Genomic DNA, 20,833 nt, shown 5'->3' with positions numbered 1-20,833 from the left:
TTACTCTGAATAAAGCGTATTTATGTGGCTTTGCTCCGTTTCCTAGGATTTGGCCTGGTTATTACTTCTTTGGATTCTATGCCGTGATCCTTCAATGATGTGTATAGAGAAATACGGAAAAATTAGGGAGCAAAAATATGAGGGAAAAATCATGGGGTCAGCAATCTGGCTTAAACATAATTATGTAATGGATATATATAGCTAAGAACTTTAGAGCCAGAGGTGCACTGGATGAGGGATAGAGGGGGCACACTTCAGCAGGAAACTGTAGGAAGAATTCTTCCTTACTTAGCCAGAACCACTCTTGGAGAATGCAAAATTGCTTTCCTTCTTGTACCACTTTTCAGGTTTTCTACCTTTTTTTCTTCCTCCTCATGCTCACCAAGCCAATTCCACCTACCCATCATCACTCCCCTATCCATTTTGGACACAAATATGGGAGCAGTTCCCACACTCCCTATCTAACTTGTCCCTAGCCTCTACATAGGGCCACAAAGAAGAAGGAGGTCATTGCACTATCCTCATCTTGTGCATCCACATGTGATCAGGTAGAATTTAGCCTGCATCTAAATAGAGATTCAGAAGCCAGTCCTCAAGCCTTCTCTTAGTCAGAACTACTATGTTTTTTTCTGGGAGATTCAACTGAGAAGGGACTTCAGGATTGGGACTCTTGGTGTTTGCAAAACCTCACTAGCTTCTCTGTTTCCAATATACAGCTTAAATAATTTAGTTTTGCATAACACAATTAAACTATGCACATGCTGAATGTATTTACAAATAAAGATTTCACAGCATCTAAATAGAATGGAAAATTTCACATCATCTAAAAAGAATGCAAAATTTATTGAGTGCTCCTGCAGTGAAAATAAATGTCCTTTTTTGTTGTTTTTTGTTTTTAAGCTCTCTGTGGAGGAAATATAACTGCAATGAATGGCACCATATATTCTCCTGGATATCCTGATGAGTATCCAAACTTTCAGGACTGCTTTTGGCTTGTTCGAGTACCACCTGGTCATGGAATCTACATCAATTTTACTGTTCTTCAAACAGAGCCAATATATGATTTCATAACTGTATGGTAAGTAGTCACAATTATTAATTTATTCTACATGTGACAATGTAACAAATCAGAGATTAAAAGTAACATTTTTTATTATATGTCACATATTTCTGCTTAATGTCTGCATTCTGTTTAGTGACAAGGAATGGTTTGCAAGATCAGACCAATGATAAAATGGGCATATTATATTTTTTTCATGAAGTACCTAAATAGGAATAAACTTCATGAATGGAAGAAGTGCAGTGGATGCTATACTTTTCCCATTGAAGTCAATGTCAGAACTCCTACTGGCATCAATGGAGTTTGCAACTTCACTTGTTTGGAGTCAAGTTATAAAGCATTACATATAAAGAGGGCTCCCACTGACTAGATAGCCCATTACAGAGACATTGTGGATGAGGTAATATCTTTTATTGGACCCAGCTTCTGCTGGTGAGAGATTCAAGCTTTCAACCTTACACAGAGCTCTTCTTCAGGCCTGGGAAATGTACTGAGTATCACAGCTAATTATAAGGTGGAACAGATTGTTAAACATAAAGAGTTAATGCATATGTCAACAGACCATTCAAGATGAAGTGTCCAGTTAACACCTTTACAGTCATAGGGGAGAAAGAAGAAGGAAAAAAAATTGGGGTGGAGGGTTAGTGGGTTATAAATTGTTCTCATAAGCCATCAATCCAGTGCTGCTTTTCAGTCCATGATTTTTAGTGTCTAGCAAAGTTATGAATTGAAAGTGTTGTGCAGGTTTCCTTTGAGGATGAGGACTAATAGGTCAGATATAGAATGATCACTTTGTGAAAAGTGTTCATGAACATGTGATATGCTGGTTTTACCTTTTATCATCTTTCTGTGTGAGTTAATTTGAGAGTGTAGTGATTGTCTCATTTTGCCCAAATAGCTGTTGTTGGGGCATTTAGTGCACTGGATGAGGTATATCACATGTCACTATTATTTAAACCATTGGAGTAGAGAATGATATTTTATGTTAAGCACCTCCTTTTTATTTAAGAACTTTGAAGGAAATATTATAAGAAAAACATGTGAAATTGTTCATACTCCATAATTAATTATATGTCTTTATCTTTAAACACTTTATTTTTAGTAAAGACCATTGTTACCCAACATTTAAAACAGTGGAGAAAACAAGAAACTACTTTAAAGACTAGGAAGCTGTTTACATTAATGATTAATTGAGCCAATGAGACACAGCCACTAATATAAACTTGTGACATCTTGTATAATATGAAGTTGATTAAGAATCTTGCAACATACTAAGAGCCACAGATTTTAAATGTCCTATATTTTTATGCCCATACCTAGGTGCAAATGATAGCACTCTAACATCTAATTCTGACCACAAATTTAGTCATTAGATGTTGAAATACTGTTAACTGAAGCTCCTTTAAAAATGTGGCCCTCAAAATAATAAACATCAGTAAAATCTACATGCATAATAGGTTATATGTAGTGTTAGGGTGAATTCCTGGTTCCACTGATGTCAATAGGAGTTTTGCCTTTGACTGCAGTGAGGCTAGTTTTTCTCTCTTGCCACAGAGGGCAGGACAAGAGGCAAATGGTTCAAACTACAGCATAGCATTTTTTGATTAAATCTCAGGAAAGCTTCCTAACTGTAAGAACAGTAGGGCAATGGAACAGACTGTCTAGAGAAGCTCCTTCACTTGAGGTTTTCAAAAAGAGGCTGGACACCCATCTGTCTTGGATGGTTTAGACACAACAAATTCTGCATCTTGGTAGAGGGTTAGACTAGTTGACCCTTGTGGTCCCTTCTAACTGTATGGTTCTGTGATTCTATGAATGAACAGAAAATGTTCAGTTCCTCTTTTTTAATACTGCTAGAAATTGTTGGGAGGGGAACAGCAGTATGGCCCATGGACCTACTGTCCATATTTGTCACCTTGGATATATAAAAATGAGCGTGGTTCAAAGCAAAATTAGGAGGTATCACCCAACCCCCTCCGCCCCCTCCAAATTAAGCATACCGCAATCTGCAGGGAGAAAATAGAGCATTCATTCCAACAGGTAATAAATTGAGAAACTTATACTCAGAAATTCTAAAGCACCCCAAATCATCTTCTGTCGTGGCATTTTCAACCTCACCATTCAAGTTGCACATTTCCTTCTCAAAGGAGCATTCAGCCTTAATATTCCTGTTTTATTTAATTAATGCAAGGAATACATCTAAACCTTTCCAATATTTTTTTAGAAAACTTAAATATAGGCCCATTTTAGGATAGACAAAAATATTGCATTATACATAGAAAAAAAACAACCTATCTAGCATCATTCCTCAGCATTGCACATTTACCAAAAATTAATGATGAAACCTACCCTTATTACTTTTGTTTTGATTATTTTCTTTCTCTTAGGGATGGGCCAGACCAAAGTTCTCCTCAGATTGGCCAGTTCAGTGGCAACACTGCATTGGAATCCGTCTACAGCACTTCAAATCAGATTCTGATCAAGTTCCGCAGTGACTTCACAACAAGTGGTTTCTTTGTGCTCAGTTATCATGGTAAGTTCAACACACTTATTTATATTGATGATTGTATAGTCAAAGCTTAAATAAAAATATTTTAACCACTGTTACTAAAATAAACTTTGTCCTTTTGACCAATTATTGTAATTTTTGTTAATCACTAAATGTTAACCACTATTAATAGACAAGCAAAGAAGATGAACCATGAACACATTGTCAATACAAGCAATTTAAAAAAAAGAACCAGTGAATCTTCCAAAAACTAATATCCAAGTCAGACAGGTCTTAGACATAAATAGCATCTTTTCATGACTTACACTACTTTTATCCATCTTGTTCATGTGAGAAAAATCAATGGAGACCTGTTCCTGTATTTATTTAGAGGGTGCCAAATCCTTTGCATATTTTTTATTTGAAATTTAAGGGAATATGTTTTTTATAGCAATATTTCTGATTTTTTATGGAAATTACAAAAGCTTACTTCTCCCCCAAAATTGCCTCTGTAGAGCTCTGCTCTAGGGAGTGCACTTAGCACCAGGAACCCCTAAGATCTTCTATAAATCATCAAGGGATGAGGGTCATTCATACAGACCCTAAGTTTTGTGTCTGGTTTCTAAGGAACATTAATTTCCTATCACTATAAACAACAGATCTCCGAGACATGCACTTCTATTTCTTTTTCCTTGTCAGAGTTTCTATTTTGTAGATCAATTTTACTTATAATTCATTAATCAGTGTTAATACTGGTATTGTAGTTAGGAGCCAGATTCTTCACCCAGATCCAAGCCATGAGTCTTGATACTCTGTTAAATGGATGATAAAATCCTCATATAAATTGCAATAGATTCTTTTGTAATTGAGAAAAGCACCTTCCTGTATACCAAGACTTGTACACTAAAATGGAGATCATCTGCATTTCGTATGGCAAAGAGTTCCACAGCCAGTCACCCTTCACCTGACTGTATCTCTAGCAAGCTCTGTTATGGATACTGATAATTACATTGTGGATTGTAGTATTTTAGAAGTGGCATTTTGTGTGTTCAGATTATTACGGTCTATGACACCGAGAACCAGTACACTGAATTGGTTCCATTGTTGAATGGGTGTAGGGTGCAGATTACCTATGGGATTTATTTCATTTATCTATTAAAATATGGGCTTCTGAAATTGGGACTATCATTAGAGTTGCATGGCTTCCACTTCTGAACCAGAAAAAAAGCATTGCAGTAGTCAGCTATAAAGTAACAAATTCATGGAGCACTATGTTCAGGACTTCTCTGTAAGGAGCAGGCACAGTTTTCTTACAAGTTAGAGGTGGGGAAAAAAACCCTGGTGTCCAGGCAAAGTGCAGAATTGAGTGTGGGTACCAGACTGTAACTCCCTGACAATGAATAGTCAGATATCCTCATCAGAAGAGCAGTCATGGATTCTACAAGACCTTCTGAATATGTCTCTTGGTCTATCAAAATCACTTCCCTCTGATTTTGTTTGCATTTGAATCATGTATTATTATTTATCCAAGTGCTTATTTCTACTAGGCATTGAGGTAGCTGTTTGACAAATGGTTGTCTGCCTCTGATAAGAATGATACGTGTCACTGTGTATCAGAAGCATATTGCTGACATCTGGCTTGTAGCTTTTAAATGTTTCCTAGCGACATAATATAGATGCTGAACAAGCTGGTTCATGCTACCTATCATTGGCATGAAACAACCAAAGCTACACAAATAAATTCGGCAACTCCTCTGTATCCTCAGGCTTACAATTTTGCAGTCAATTTTTATTCCTCGCATTCTCTCCCTGAATGAATGCTGTCTTTAGGTCCTGCAGGTTTTTTACACTTCTCTAGTATACAATATTTAAAAAATCTGATGTTAGTTCTCCGTTCCCACATATAGAGCCCTTACCCAACCCCTACTCACTCTCACCTTGACTATGTCAGCCTCCTCATCTCTGACCTCCACACCTCTATTAATTCCATCCAGGATATTTTACCAAATATTCATCTATTTTGTCTGTTGCTCTGATAATCTTCTGCTTCTGTTCAAATCCTTTCACTGGCTTCCAACTCACCTTCCTTTTTACATTTAAGTTTCTTGTGACCAAGTTGGAAGACCTGGTGCAAATTAATTCAAACCTGCCTCTCCGCTTTTATCTCCTTTCATCTATTTCTCTACCCTATCGTCCTATAAATACATTTTCCTTTACCAATGTAATATATTAAATTATTTGTAAAATGGAGGGGAAATGTTTAAATTGCACATGCCCATGTCTAGTTGTAAAGTGACTTTTGGGGGCTTACTCTTGCTGCCTCTGCTTATTTCTCTTACTGTTCATCTGGACCATACCTCTCAAATTATGAGGCCTAAATATGTGGTGCAATGTGTGACAATGATCCAAATTGAGGGACCCAAAATATTTTTCATATAACAAACTTAAAATACTGTGGGGCTGGTATATTCAGGTAAATAACTCTTTTTGTATCTTCGGGTTCATGATTTTTTTATCTGCTGTAAATAATTTGCAATGATAAAAGAGTAGGGGATATCAAATTGGTTTGGAATATAGCCATTTTGGGACTAATATGAGTTGTCTCTCTGATGAGAGACATTTGAGAGGTATGATCTGGAGTCATTGTTAAAGGTATTTGATCGCAGTGGGCCAATCCTGCTCCTATTAAAGGACCAAATTATGGCTCAATGAGCACACTGCATGAGGACAATGTGGCATATTACACTCCTGATCCAGCTACATGTACCACAGGTAGCAGCATAGGAGGTGAAGCAGGATTCAAAGAGTGTCTAGAGCCCCCCCTTACACAGGTGGACAAGAAGTATCAGAATGGGGTGGGAACAAGCTGGAACATTGCCTCTGCTCTCAGCACTTAAAGAGCATAGCTGCATTGTCATACTCTGTTAGGAGCAGGAGCAATATCAATATTTTTAGAATATTTGTTGTTATTTATATGTCTACTGTTGTTATTATTAGTATGTATTATAGTAGCATCCAACCTGACAAAAGTTCCGTTTTATTAACTGCTGTTCAAACATATAGTACAAAATAATTCAGGCAAGATCTTCATCTGGTATAAACTTCAGTGACTTTAATGGAGCTAAGCTTGTTTACATCAGCTGAGAAGCTAACCTATAGGTTTTTGGTCTGTGTGAATGCAAGAATGGAGCTAAGGCACTTTTCCAAATCTTGGTGGTTTTGGAGAGTCACTGGTTCATGGCATAGATAGTCAAACTGAGACAGAAGCCTTGTTGCAGAGCTCCTTTTTGGAAGCCTTTTTTCATATTTTCTGACTGCTTCATTTTTGCAATCCTGACAGTCGCTTTGTATCAAACTGAGATTCTGTGTCATGCACATTGTAAGAAAGAGTACACTTGCAACCTAGATAAAGAGGAGCAATACAGGAGTGGAAAAGCTGAAGTAACTAATGTGTATTTACTTATCCTTTGTACCTACTCTATAAACTTCCACATGCTCACTGCATTTCCTTTATAAGGAATCCCCATGATCTCTGACAAGTCTACAACCTGAACTTTCACAAAGCTTGACAACTTCTCAACAGGAACCATTTGTATACAAACATCAGGATATTTCAAAGTCACAATCAAGTGAATAGGATCTTGGGGCTGAGACAAAAAGGAAAGCAGGATATTGGGCCTTTTAGAGTATTTTAGTATGACATAATAAACCAATTATTACTGGACACAGCTGAGAGGGAATGTGCAAAGGAAACATTTGTGACTCCATGATCATGGGACTGGTTTTCCACTGTTGCTTTTCCTACTATTTCTTTAGAGCAGGCTCAGGGTTGCTGTATATTATACTAACCTGTAATGGCCCCCAGGGATCATTACACTGTCTTGAGATTGCCATAGCAATCCACCAAAGCTACCAAAGAATGTGGGGCCATTTAGTGTGGGGCAAGATCCCTCATCAACCCACCGCTTATTATGGGTTAGGTGCAATAAGTTTTAGATATTCAAAGCACTCGTTTGAATTCTAACATCTAGTAACATGTCGTTTGGAGTAAAGGAAAGAGTTTGAAGGCATGATTGTCCACTGCTTCATACTTTCTGTAATCATTTACACCTGTGCAAACGGATTGTGAATAGAATGAAACAGAATGATAGTGTGTTGCACTGTTTTACATTTGCATAGATGTAAATGATTACACAATGTGCTAAACTACAGTGAATCAGACCTTTGGAACTGTACTTTTGATGACACTGAACCTAAAAGCCTAAGGCTTGACTCTGCAGTCTTAATATAAACAAAACTGCCACTAAATTTGATTTTGCCTGTGTAAGAAACTGAATAATTGATCCCTGGAAAAAAAAAACTAATTGATATGTTATTTTTGCTACAGTTTTTATCAGGACCTCATCAGGGCACATGGTTTGAGTGGATTATCATCCTCTGTTTTGGAACTGTTACCATTCTTTCCAGTAGGAGAAAGGGTTGGCTTGAAAGTGGTGCCGGTATTATTATCCCCATGTGTTAAAAAACCATAAGTGAGGCCACAAAAGAATGAGGAGTTTTTGTTTGTTTGTTGTGCTTTTTTCAGTTATGAGATTTATAAAAAGTAATATACTTTATGGCTTTGGATTAACTGTACAGATGAAAAAAACCCTTCTCTCGATGCAGGAAGCATCTACACTATGGTGCTACAGTGGCACAGCTGCAGCACCTTAGCTGTGTTGCTGTATCTGCTGTAGTGTAGACATAACCCAAGTCATATTTGAAAGTAGGAATTATGCTCCAAAGTCTCTTAAATTGTTTTTAAAAATTTCCCCCTGGTCAAGTACCGATGACTAAAACTACTGTTAACCTACTGTGGGAAGAACCAATCCATTCCAGTAGCGATGTAATAATTATATTTTATTGTATATAGGCTCTTATGCCACCCTTAATATAGTAGCATCTGAGTGACTTCCAGTACTGCATTATGTGTCAAACATCTGTCAAATTTTATTCATTCTCTCTCTCTCTCTCTCTCTCATCCTCTTCCAGGGGACAACTGTGTGTGTAGTGTAGGGTTTTGTTTTGTTTTAAATGTACATGTTGCTATGTGTTCGGTAGAAAAGACAAGATCAAAGAAGTGTCTTGCACTTGGAGCAGAAGATGGTGAGGTTTGTGATGGTCTTTAATTTCTGTGGGAGATCTTTCTACAATCTAGGACTAGCCCTTAGGAAGCTCTGTCATGTACACCAATGAGCTCTCTTACCTTTCGGTAGAAAGTTCCATTGTACCTGAAGGACAGTGTTATTAAGCTTGATCTTAGAATCAGAGAAGATTAGGATTGGCAGGGACATCAACAGGTCATCTAGTCCAACCACCTGCTCAAAGCAAAACCAACCCCAGCTAAATCATCCCATCTAGGGATTTGTCAAGCCAGCCCTTAAAAACCTCTAAGGATGGAGATTGCACCATCTTCCTAGCTAACCCAGTCCAGTGCTTCACCAGCCTCTTAGTGAAAAAGTTTTTCCTAATATCCAACCTAGACCTCCCCCACTTTAACTTGAGACTATTGCTCCTTGTTCTGTTATCTGCCACCACTGAGAAGAGCCTAGCTCCATCCTTCCTGGAACCCCCTTTCAGGTACTTGTAGGCTGCTATCAGATTCCCTCTCACTCTTCTCTTCTGCAGACTAAATTTAGCCAGTTCCATCAGACTCTCATAAGTCATGTACCCCAACCCCGTAATCATTTTCATTGCCCTCCACTGGACTATCTCCAATTTGTCCACATCTCTCCTATAGTGGGGGGCCCAAAACTGGACATACTACTCCAGATGAGGCCTCACCCAGTGCTGAATAGAGGGGAATAATTACTTCCCTTGATATGCTGGTAGTGTTCCTACTAATGCAGCCCAATAGCTTCATCCTGAAGCTTTAAGGGATCTTTTAGGTATGCTAGGCCCAGGTCCTTGAGTACTTTGAAGATAAATACCAAGATCTTGAACTTGAATCAATATTCTGTAGCCACTGTAGAGAGTGGAATATAGTTAGTATGTGCTTGTGATAGCCAGTGTTAATGACGAGATGAACTGCAGCATTCAGTACTAGTCAGAGTTTCCTAAAGGCTGATAGCTTCATGTCTAGGTATATTGTTTTTTCTGCACTTCAGACAGGAGATGATAAAGCCATGTATAACTGTTGCCTAGGTCATTTTGTGCCAGGATGGGACAGTGTCTCCAAACCAACTGGAGATTATAGATAGCATCACTGATGATGCTATGTCAGACCTTACCATCAACAAGGAGTCCAAGAACATTCCTGAACAATGGACTGAAATGACCATTGTGGGTGTTCACCTTCAACAAAGGAGACTTTACCATTGCTGAAAACTTTTTCTACTTCTTTTTTCTTCCCACCAGCATCACTTCTTCTTGCTCTGGTTCAGCTTCAGCTAGCTATTCTTCATCCATGAGCTAATCTTGGCCAGACACTGGGCTTTCTTGATGGTAGTGATGTGGTTGTCCATGGTGAAGGATAGGCAGAGCTGTGTGTCATTGGCATATTGCTTCCACTTGAGTCCATGTCATCAGACCAGTTTACCTAGTGACTTTATGTTAATATTGAATAGGACCAAAGAGAGAACTGATCCTTGTTGTAAACAGGGTAAAGGAAGCTTCCAAGCATTATTCAAAATACATATAATGGATGAAATCCTGGCTCCCTTGAACTCAGTGGCAAAACTGCCATTGATGTCAGTGTAGCCAAGATTTCACTCAGTGTTCTTAAGTGCTTTTGTATCTGCTAATGCTGGCATTATACCTAAGAACGTTGCTGATCCTGGGATACTGCTGTCCTGTCTGAGACATGTCAGCAATCTAGAGAAATGCACTAAAATGGTCTAAGTCCTTCCTGGAAGGATGCATCCAAAGAGTAATGATGGGAAACTGCACCTCTGCCATTAGACCCTTTGCCCCCTTACATGTAGTCTCACAACTATCAATTCTCTGTGTGGCCATATTCGATATCTATGTATATGCATTCATTTTCTGGGAAATTTCACATCTGAAGAGCCTGCTTCATAATGGTTATTCTATCTTTGAGTGGAAGAATTTTTGGTAATGGGCCTTCATTTCAGATGGTCTCAAGACAGGAAGAGTTTGGGGGTCAAAATACATTGATCTAAGCCTACTATGATCCAGTGAAACTTTTGTGCTTTTTAGACAAGATTAGTGCCTTGCAGATAATTTCCAAGTAACTATGGTCTTCCCAGAATATGTGTGAGCAGGACTTTTGCCATTAAGAATAATCTGAAATCTTTAATATGAGAGACTCTTTCTTCATATTCGCTTTCTTAACATTCAAAACTCCATATATATTTTTTCTTTTAGATTTCATTGAACCTTTCAAAGTAAAGCTATAAATATTGTTTATTGTTATCCTGTGAAATAGAGCAACATATTAATCACAATTCCTTCTATGTTTTATAGCCTATCAGCTTCGAGTGTGTCAGCCTCCACCAACTATACCAAATGCTGAAATTTTAACTGAGGATGATGAATTTGAAATAGGTAATGTCTGTAAAAGCATCAGCACTAACTTATTTCAAGACGAGATCACAAATATATTTACAATTTAAAGCAAAATATTTAAGAAGCTTTTCTTTCTTCTTGTACTTGCTGAGTCCTAGTTGAGTCTCAGGCAATGCAATTGAGGGACACAAGAACTTCTTTCCTTTTTCTGAATGTATTTATTTGCAAGGTTCAAATAAACTCATAAAATCTTAAAATGAATTGTAATTTTAAGCATCTTTTAAAATAGTTTAGTTTTAAGGCCTGCAAGCCACTTTTAAGAAAAATAACTGTCAAATGCTGTGTTTATTATGTATAGACTATTGTGTATATATAAAAATAACTGCAACTTTTAAAATTAGATTTAATATTAATATTTTTGGTATCGGTGCATTTTTTAAAATAAAATTGAAAAAAGTGCTTGAACTAAATTTCCATAAGTTAAGAGGAAATAAGTAGCATGGAGGAAACAGGACAGCCCAATTGAGCAAGATATCCTGACCCTAAAAGATGTGGCTATAATTTGCCCCAAGTCTCCAATCCTGCCAGAGAACCATATCGGTGGACTGATACAAGTATGCAGAGCTGCATTTGACTTTATTGTGGCTCGGTGTTGGGGCAGAGGTCTAATCAAGTGGTTCTCTTTGTATTACTGGGATTGAGCACTGACTTTCAAAATGTTTTTGCCTAATATTATAAATATAAATAAATATGATTATTGTATTTACTTTCATTTATAGTAACCTCATGGAAATTACAGACGGAAATCTATTTTCTTTATCTTCATTTCCACTCTCTTCTGTCAGCTGGACATGAACATAGTTGTTGGGCTGCATAGGTGTTTGTTTGGTTTTTACTATGAGTTTAATTGATATATATATAAAAGTTTGTGAACCAACAAATACAAAAGTTTCTGTTTTGAGTCTGCCCATTTTGCCTGAATAAGGGCTGCAGGAATGGGTCCCTTGACATTATCCTTTTAATTAGTACCGTGATGACTACACAATAAGTTATAGAGCATTAAAACCCTACGTGTGGTTTGCTTAGAAAGGTAACAAAAATCAGAGACAGTGAAATAAACATGCTAACACCAATGTTGGAAACAGTGATATGCAGCATAATGCTTATTTACCACAGCATTTCCTTTGCTTAGTCAAAGCTTTTTATGTCACTGGTCATTTAGCACATTGTATGTGGTAGCAAGTGTACTTTGTTAATCAATACTGTTGTCAAAGCTAAAAATTCCTGTTAATTACTGTTTAACAGTGCTCTTCTTTTTATTAAATAGGGGACATAATAAGGTACCAGTGTCATCCAGGCTTTACATTGGTTGGTAATGAGATTCTAACATGTAGATTAGGAGAAAGACTTCAGATGGATGGAATGCCACCTTCTTGTCAAGGTTTTCTATTCTTATTCTTATTATTTACTGCTTTTATATTGTACCTGCTGAATGGTGTTTGCAGAACTCAGCTTTGCTTTTAATTCACATATGGGATCATACTTAAAATCTTTCCACCCCTGACTCTGTATTGCAAGTGTTCCTACTGCTTAGTATAGTGAATACCTAGAGAATACTAAAATGAGGTTAGTATTAATGATCTATGGCATTTAATGAGTTTTTAGTGCTACCACTACACAGTGCAAATTCTCAATTACATCATGTGAGGGTTAACTGCTAATTTCACAATTCCTGGAATTGGGAAGTTGGGAGTCTAAATCAAATTAACACTAATATTATTTTATCTAAATATTTTTAAAAGTATGTAATAATACGGAAAATTATTAATGAAATAAATACGCTGATGAAGATAAATAATACAAAATACCACAGTGGGAATGAAATTTCATTGTTTTAAGTTAAAATTTTAAAATTTTCATTGTTTTTAATCATGTAAGGAATTTGTTTTTCATTTGATTTTGTTTTAAAGCGAGTTGGAGGGCATTTGGTCTTGTTCTTTTGCTGCAGTGCATGAATATCATGGAGAGAGATATAATCACTTGATTATTAAGGTTAAAGCTAGTTTATATACCTAACAACCATTAACTTATCCTAAATAAAACCAATCTTTCTTACCTTTGACATATATAACATTATTCTAAGGTACTTTGGTGACATTTGAAGGTAATTTGAGATAGCTTTTGTGAGATTTAAAAGGTTATGAGAATGAGGAGTTTTTTGCCTTTTGTATAGTTTCGGTTTTTTTCGTTGTGGGGCAGAGAGGGTTGCATGAGAAGGAGTTAGCTCATCAAATATCAATACGTAGAAACTCCACTGCACCTTTTCTGGATTGAAGACTGGTGTCTTTGAGTAGTTTTGAATGATTACTAATTTAGGGTCAAATAGTGGCTGGTCCTTATGTGGGGGGGATAAGTTTCCAGAAAGCACAAAGATGTGCATGATATGAGAAGATGAATAAAAAAGAATAGGTAAATCCCAAAGAGCCTTCTCTTTACACTCTCATGGCTTGCAAAAGGACAAGACACAGTTGAAGTGCTTGCACACTGTGAAAAATTTCCATTGATTTAAATTGGCCATGAGTGAACCATGTGTAATAGGGAGCTTCCTAGAGAATAGTGCAATCTGTGCACATGACTGTTCTGGAAGAAACAATTCCTTTTCAAGTTCCATAAGATGGTTCAAAAATCCTATAGATATTTTTCTATTAAATTCTATAGGACTTTTCTATAAGGAGTGGATTACTGGCCTCTACACCATCTTAAGCATTGACCTTCTCCTCAGACTGCATGAGGTGGAGATGTACCCCAGCATGGCTATTCTGCCCTCTGCGTCATTGTAAAACCCCAACAAAGGGCTTATGTGGGGCCCTACAGTAGGGTAATTTCAACTCCTAAAGTCTCTCTCTTTAATTTAAGAAAGTTGGGTAAATATAATGTGGTTTATTACTCACCAGTGCTTTAAGAAATGTGTTTAGCGTCCCACACAAACAAACAAATATTTATATGGCAGCTTAAAAATAAAAAAAAGCAAAAAAAAACCTGGCATCAGAAAATGGTGATTTACGGAAATGAGTTGGAAATATTTCGGGGCCTGATCCTGCAAGTTGCGGAACAGCTCCTGCATTGTTCCTCTTCCTTTATTCACTTCAGTGGGAGTGGAGGGACCTCATTATCTAGCAGGATGTGTGAAGCATCTTTCCAGTTCAGGCACATAAAGAATTTATTTACATTTGCATTAAATGGGGGATGTTACCATCTGGTTTTGCTTTAAAGTTTGCATTCTAACTCAGAAACAGATTTATATAATCTCTCTCCTTCCCATCAGATGTTTTGTTGCACAAGAAGCAATTTGAGTTAATTGACATTTTTAGAAAACACTCCCAATCAAAGTGTTGTTTTTTTTTTTAATAGTGGCAAGTTATGAATTGTGAATGAATCCACTGTTGCTAAATGTTAATGCTTTAATATGTGAAAGCTTCTTTGGTAATTCCAAAAGAGTTTCAGACTAACACACAATTTAGTTGTTAGAAATGTGATTGTTTGTATAATAAATGTTTACAACTCAATGATGACTATAGTATTCGTATTGCAGTTGTGAATTGAAAAATTACTGACATACTTTTTTTTTCTTTTTTTACATTTCTAATTTAAAATAATAAGGGGCCATTCCTGTTCTTGAAAGGCTCATGTCCTAACATTTTTATACACATAAAGAAATAAGAATCAATCTAATTTCCAAACATTGTGCCCTGTTCTGGAAAATGTTGAGTATCCTTCACTCCTCTGAACTTCAATAGGAAATGCAGATGCTCAAACTGGGCATGCTTTCTGAAATAGACATTAATTTATGTGCCTACTGATAAATGTGGATTTGGCGCCTAATCTGAGGCACCCTCTAAAAGTGTCTTACCAAAGTCACACAGTCTTTGGAAGATCTGAGGTAAAAACCTAGGACTCTTGACTTCATTACCCTGATTAACAAATACTCTCTTAAATATAAATGCTAAATACTTTTGCTACCCTCTATTTTAGTCCACTTCCTGTTTTCAGTCTAAAGCAGACTCAGATAAACATAATCTCACCCATTATCAGTCTCAGAAAACACAAAAATCCAGAAGACTAAAAAAAAAAAAATGTAGAAAGCTTCTTCAGGCTGGCTTCCTAGAACAGATAACTTTCTTCTATGATTTCTATTTTGGTGTGGAAGTTGTAAGATATATATCCCTTAGTCTCAGCTCTATAGGCAACTTCATATTTCTGATCAATTATCAAATTTATTAAAGAACCTAAAGGCAGTATAGATGAGATATAGTAACTCCTATGGCATGCAAAGATTATTTGCTATACTACTCTGTTTTATTTATATACTATCATCATGTAATTATGCAGGATATAATACACTAGGTATGAGTCACTCTGAAGGAATAAACTCAGCTTCTATCAAAAACTGTTGCTGGGTCATGTTAGTTTCATGTAAAATATATTGATTCAGAGCCACACAATAGCTATATTCAAAGAAGAACATATGGTTTGTTATTAGACACTATGGTGCTCATTTTCACCTTGTACAGACTTTTTTAGCCAGTGCAATGTAAGTACAAAACACTACTATTCTGATTTGGTTTCATTTTACATTCATTTTTCATTCACTTAGCACTAATATAAATGAATATACAAGGTGCAGGGCAGTGGAGAACTAAGCCCAAGGTTTAGTATTTTTAAAAAGCTGTGTGGGTCATTTGAATATGTATTAATTTCAGTGAAAATATTGTAGTTTGCAATAAATATATAGGTATCAGTAAAATGCACCATAGGGAGGAAATGTAGGGGGGAAAATCATAGAGTTAACGTAAAAATTGATTAAGAGCTTCAGATTTGGTTACCAAAATAATAATATATGTTAATATTTTTGTTTTAAATGTTTGTTTTGTTTTAAAGTTTTTTATTGTAGTACTTCAGAGTTTCCTCCACATGGATTCATTGTCAGACAGGTAGACAGCTAAACAGTGCGTTGCTGGGCTTCTGATTACGGTTTTAGGTTTTTTGGGAAAAAATGGTTTGCACTTCTGTTTGGTGATTTGAATTGAAACAGATTATTAGTTGTGTTGGTTTGGGGATAGTAGAGAGACAAGGTGGGTGAGGTAATATCTTTTATTGGACCAATATCTGTTGGTGAGAGAGATAAGCTTTCCGGCTTTCACAGAGCTCTTCTTCAGGTCTAGGAAACTAACTCAAAGTGTCACTCTAAATACAAGGTTTGAACAGATTGTTTAGAACAAATAGTTAATAGATATTTCAAGGGACTTTTCAAGGTGAATTGGCCTACTAACACCCCTCCAGTCATAGGGATGAAAGGGGAGGGCAGCTGGGGTGGGGTTGCTAGGGGTTGCAGATTGTGTTAATGAGCCATAACTCCAGTGTCTCTATTCATTCCATTTTTTTTAATGTCTAGCAAAGTTATGAATTTAAGCTCCCAGGCTTGTCTTTTGAAAGTGTTGTGCAGGTTTCTTTGAGGATGAGGACTGATAGATCATGTATAGCGTGATTACTTTATGAAAAGTGTTCATCCATGGATGATATGGTGCTTTTGTATTTTATCATTTTCCTGTATGAGTTCATTCAAGAGTGTAGTGATTGTCTGGTTCCACCCACATAGTTGCTATTTGAGCATTTAGTACACTGGATGAGGTACACCACAGGTTGTGATAGGCATGTGTAGGATCCATAGATCTTAAAATGTGTGTTGTAGGGAGTGTTGATCATTGTAGCAATGGAGATTAGCCTGTAAGTTTTGCATCTGTTGTTCCGGCAGGCACTGCTGCTGCTTTGAGTTCTTGTGTCTGGGTCTCTGGAGAGCTTGCTTTGGATGATAAGCTTAGAGAGGTGGGGGGTTGTTTGAAGGTCAGAAGAAGGGGATGAGGAAAGATTTATTTAAGGATGAGTATGGGTTGTAGTTGGTTGGTGGTATCCCAAACGAGTTCCAGTGTGGGGTAGTAGGTGACAACTAGGGGTGTGCAGTTGGAGGGAGGTTTATTTCTGTGTTGAAGCAGGCTCTCTTGGGGTATTTGGGTAGCCAGTCCATGATGCGATCTACTTCTCTTTTGGAGTGTTCTTGTTTGGTGAAGGCAGTTTTGAGTTTTGAGAATGTTAAGCTGTACATCCTGGATTTTTTTCTCAGAGTATTTTCTGTGGCATATGAGTTCCTGGCTGTAGATAACAGATTTCTTGGTGAGTTTGGGGTGGTTACTGGATCTGTGAAGATAAGTGTGGTGATTCATGCATTTCTTGTATATAGTGGTCTGTAAGGTTCCTTTCTTGAAACAGATTGTAATGTCAAGGAAGTTAATGCTGGTGTAGGAGTGTTCCAGAGAGCGTTTAATGCTGATTGTTGAAGCTGTGGTGAAAATCTATGAGAGAGTTTGTCATCTGTCTAGACGATGAAAACTATCTTCAGTGTATCTCAGGTATCATTGATTTCATGGTGCATTTGTCCAGAAATTTTTCTTCATGTTGTTTCATGAAGAGGTTGGTGTATTGGGGAGCCATTCTAGTACCATGGCTGTTCCCATGGTTTGCATAAAGTGTTTGTTGTTGAATCTAAAATTGTTATGGGTGAGGATGAAATGGATGAGTTTTGCAATGTGTTTGAGGTGGATATCTGAGTGTTGTTCTCCATTGCACTGTAAATATTTGAAACAGGCAGCTATGTTGCCATTGTGAAGGATGTTGGTGTATAGGGAGGTGACATCCCTGGTGGCAAGGATGGTGTTCTGAGGGATGTTGTTGATGTTGCAGAGTTTGTGGAGGAAGTTGTCTGTGTCCTGGAGGAAGCTGTCCCTGTTTGTGGTGAGTGGTTTGAGGATGGTTTCTATGAGTCCCGGTATTCCGGTAAGAGTGTGCTGTTGCCAGATATGACCTGAAGAAGATCTCTGTGTATATTAGTTGAGAATTTTTTCCTCTGATATGTATCAATTGGAGTAGTATTTCCCAATATTTGCCCCTCCTCTTCTTAGATCAATAAATGTACACTGGCCTCCACTCACTTATACATACGCATATCATCTTCCTCTGCTTCAGTGAGGTATTTCTCATCCTCAGCCCACCCTTCTCTTCTTCCTTTCTTCTTCTCAGCTGTTGCCTAATGGGTAAAACATAGGGCTGAGACCTGGAGGCCCAAATTCTATTCCTGACTCTGCCACTGACTTGTGAGACCCTAAGTAAAAGTCTTAAGCCACAATTTTCAAATGTGACTACCAAAGGTTTAAATTCATATATGGTCACCTAAATAAGTAGCCTCATTTTCAGTTATGCTAAGCATCCACAGCTCCCATTTACTTCACCGAGAACTGTGGGTGCTCACCGGGTCTCTTTTATGTTGTTGCCTTAGTATGAATTTAAGTGACAAATTTTAAACATTCTTTTAATAGCTCTCAGATGTGTGTGAGCTGTAGGTCATTGACTCTTACGCTATGAAGAAGAAAGAGGCAGAAGAACATTTTTTTAAAACCCTCTGGTACATTTAAATATAGGGGGAAAATACATAAATTCACTGACAGAAAAATGGTTAATTCAGAGTTATGGTTGCCTGGATGTTAAGGCAAAAGTATAGTAACTTTCTTCTTTTCCTTGGCTGACTTCATGAACAGAGCTGTCAGCAGTGGAGAACTTGAGGCTTTCAGGCTGCATTTCTTTAATTTTTTTTCTGCAGTTGACTGGCATTCATTCATCCAGGAAAGGACCTGTCTTTGAGTTAGAAGGGAGGAATATTCAGGGTCATTTGAATTTGAAAGTTTACCACACTGGAATCAAATGTACTCGTGTACACATCTCATAAGAAGATAAAAGATATGACTTAAGGGTATAGATGATTATGTGTGTACAATGAATCCATCTCAGGGCATCTATATCAGTGATATATTTATTAGAAACAGAAGAATAATGTGGTATTTGGACAGTGATTTTAAGTCATACTTATAGCAGATAGAGACAATGAGAAATCTAGGAGTTATAAAAATGGACAAGGTTAAATTGTAATATTAGAGACCAAATATCAGAAACAATGCATATTGCCATCCTGTATATATGAGTGGTAGATGCTCACCAAAACAAACATTTTAATTTAATTAAATTAATTTAAAATTAATAACTATATACTTCTAATAAACTAATAGAGTGATTTGTTGCTATTTACAGACTGATCATCAGAAAGCACAATTGATTCCGTAAAGCTTGGTTCTTATGAGAGTTTATCTCCCATCATCATTATTATTATTATTATTTAAGAAAAGGAATAAAATCTTTAGTTTACTGTCTGAACAATCCAGTGAGGCTCACTTAATGTGCAGTCTGAAAGAACAAAGGCCTTCCAGCTAATGTAAGGAGAATAAAAGCCATTAGTCAGTGATTTCTCAGCCTTAGTATGTTTATTTTCCGTGGCATAATTTATTGTAGGAAATGCTGGCTAACTCAAACTTTGTCTGCTATCCCTTAATTAAGTGTATGCTATTGTTCCATATTTATAGAAGTAAAGTGAGTAATATAGCTCTTTAGAACATAGAAAATTTACTTTAGTCATACAAAATCATATCTATAGTGGTAATTAGAGTTTTTAAAATAATCTGTATGTTTCATAGTGCTCTGCCCAGCCAATGAAATGCGTCTGGATTCAACAGGAGTCATATTGAGCCCAGGATACCCTGAAAGCTACCCAAACCTCCAAATGTGCGCTTGGACCATTACTGTGGAAAAGGGTTATAATATCAGCATGTACTTTGAATTCTTCCAGACAGAAAAGGAATTTGATATACTTGAGGTGTTTGATGGTAACTACAGGATATATAACTTTGGATGCTTTTATATTTGTGCCTTGAAATCCCCACTCACCCCCACCAGATACACATATAATAGAAATACTCTTTTTTTTGTCTAAATAAGCCATTATATGAGTGTGTTAGGCTAAGTAGTGCTAATGGATTGCATCGCTTTAGCAGACTGTATTGTATTACTAATCAGTTTGACTGTATGTGTATATAAAATATTTAATTATAATGTTTAATTATATATTATGATCCATTCTATAATATGTAGCATGTGCTTAATGTAAATTTCACTGTTGAATCTATTTCATTTGCCATTACTCAAGGAACATTTTGTACATCTCTAATTTAAATCTTTATATTTTCATTTTTTCCCCTCCTTTATCAAGGACCAAATAGTCATAGCCCATTGCTTATTTCCCTAAGTGGGGACTACTCATCCTCTCTAAATATATCCAGTAATGGCCATGAAGCATTTCTTCGGTGGTCAGCAGATCATGGCACCAACAAAAAAGGCTTCAGGATAAGATATATAGGTATGTAAATCAAATGTGTCCTTTTATATTTGCTTAAAACTTCAAATTTGGAATGTATTTACGTATGTAAAAGGATAAACTGAGCTACTTTATGAGACACTAAGCTTCTAAAACTGAAAAGGAAATCAGATCTGTTTTATATTTGAACCAGATAATTCTGATTCAATATCTTTTAAAAAATATATGTCTTATTTAGAATAGTAGGACAAATACTCAACATAAAGAGTTAATTTTAAAATTTCTGCTCCTCAGAACAGAAAACTAGTAGAAATTTAGGAACAAGTTCTACGTTAGTTTCATACAACTCCATTTAATTGCCAACCAAGTGCTGCATGATGCTTTAAAATGTGCTCTGGGGAAAGTGAACAACTATGGGCATGCCTATATATGATGGGCAGACCCCAAATATGGTGAATATTGCTACCAC

At 36.7% G+C, this 20,833-nt stretch overlaps 1 protein-coding gene across 3 annotated transcripts in view; it reads left to right on the top strand.

Moving 5' to 3' along the window:
* The window catches only part of CSMD3 (CUB and Sushi multiple domains 3), a 1,042,296-nt gene that overhangs the window by 893,782 nt on the left and 127,681 nt on the right, over positions 1-20,833 (top strand). For all 3 annotated transcript variants that reach the window (XM_067537409.1, XM_067537408.1, XM_067537407.1), the window contains 6 exons: positions 901-1,078; positions 3,448-3,593; positions 11,013-11,093; positions 12,382-12,495; positions 19,688-19,876; positions 20,260-20,406. In XM_067537409.1, the coding sequence (XP_067393510.1) occupies positions 901-1,078; positions 3,448-3,593; positions 11,013-11,093; positions 12,382-12,495; positions 19,688-19,876; positions 20,260-20,406 (855 nt within the window). The remainder of the gene's footprint in view (positions 1-900; positions 1,079-3,447; positions 3,594-11,012; positions 11,094-12,381; positions 12,496-19,687; positions 19,877-20,259; positions 20,407-20,833) is intronic.

Source organism: Emydura macquarii, unplaced genomic scaffold, assembly GCF_026122565.2.
Source record: "Emydura macquarii macquarii isolate MOO-44397 ecotype Brisbane River unplaced genomic scaffold, CSIRO-AGI_Emac_v2 contig_383, whole genome shotgun sequence".
Classification (NCBI taxonomy): Eukaryota; Metazoa; Chordata; order Testudines; family Chelidae; genus Emydura; species Emydura macquarii.
The sequence above is the reverse complement of the archived record's forward strand: the minus strand, read 5'-3'. Positions and strand labels throughout refer to the sequence as shown.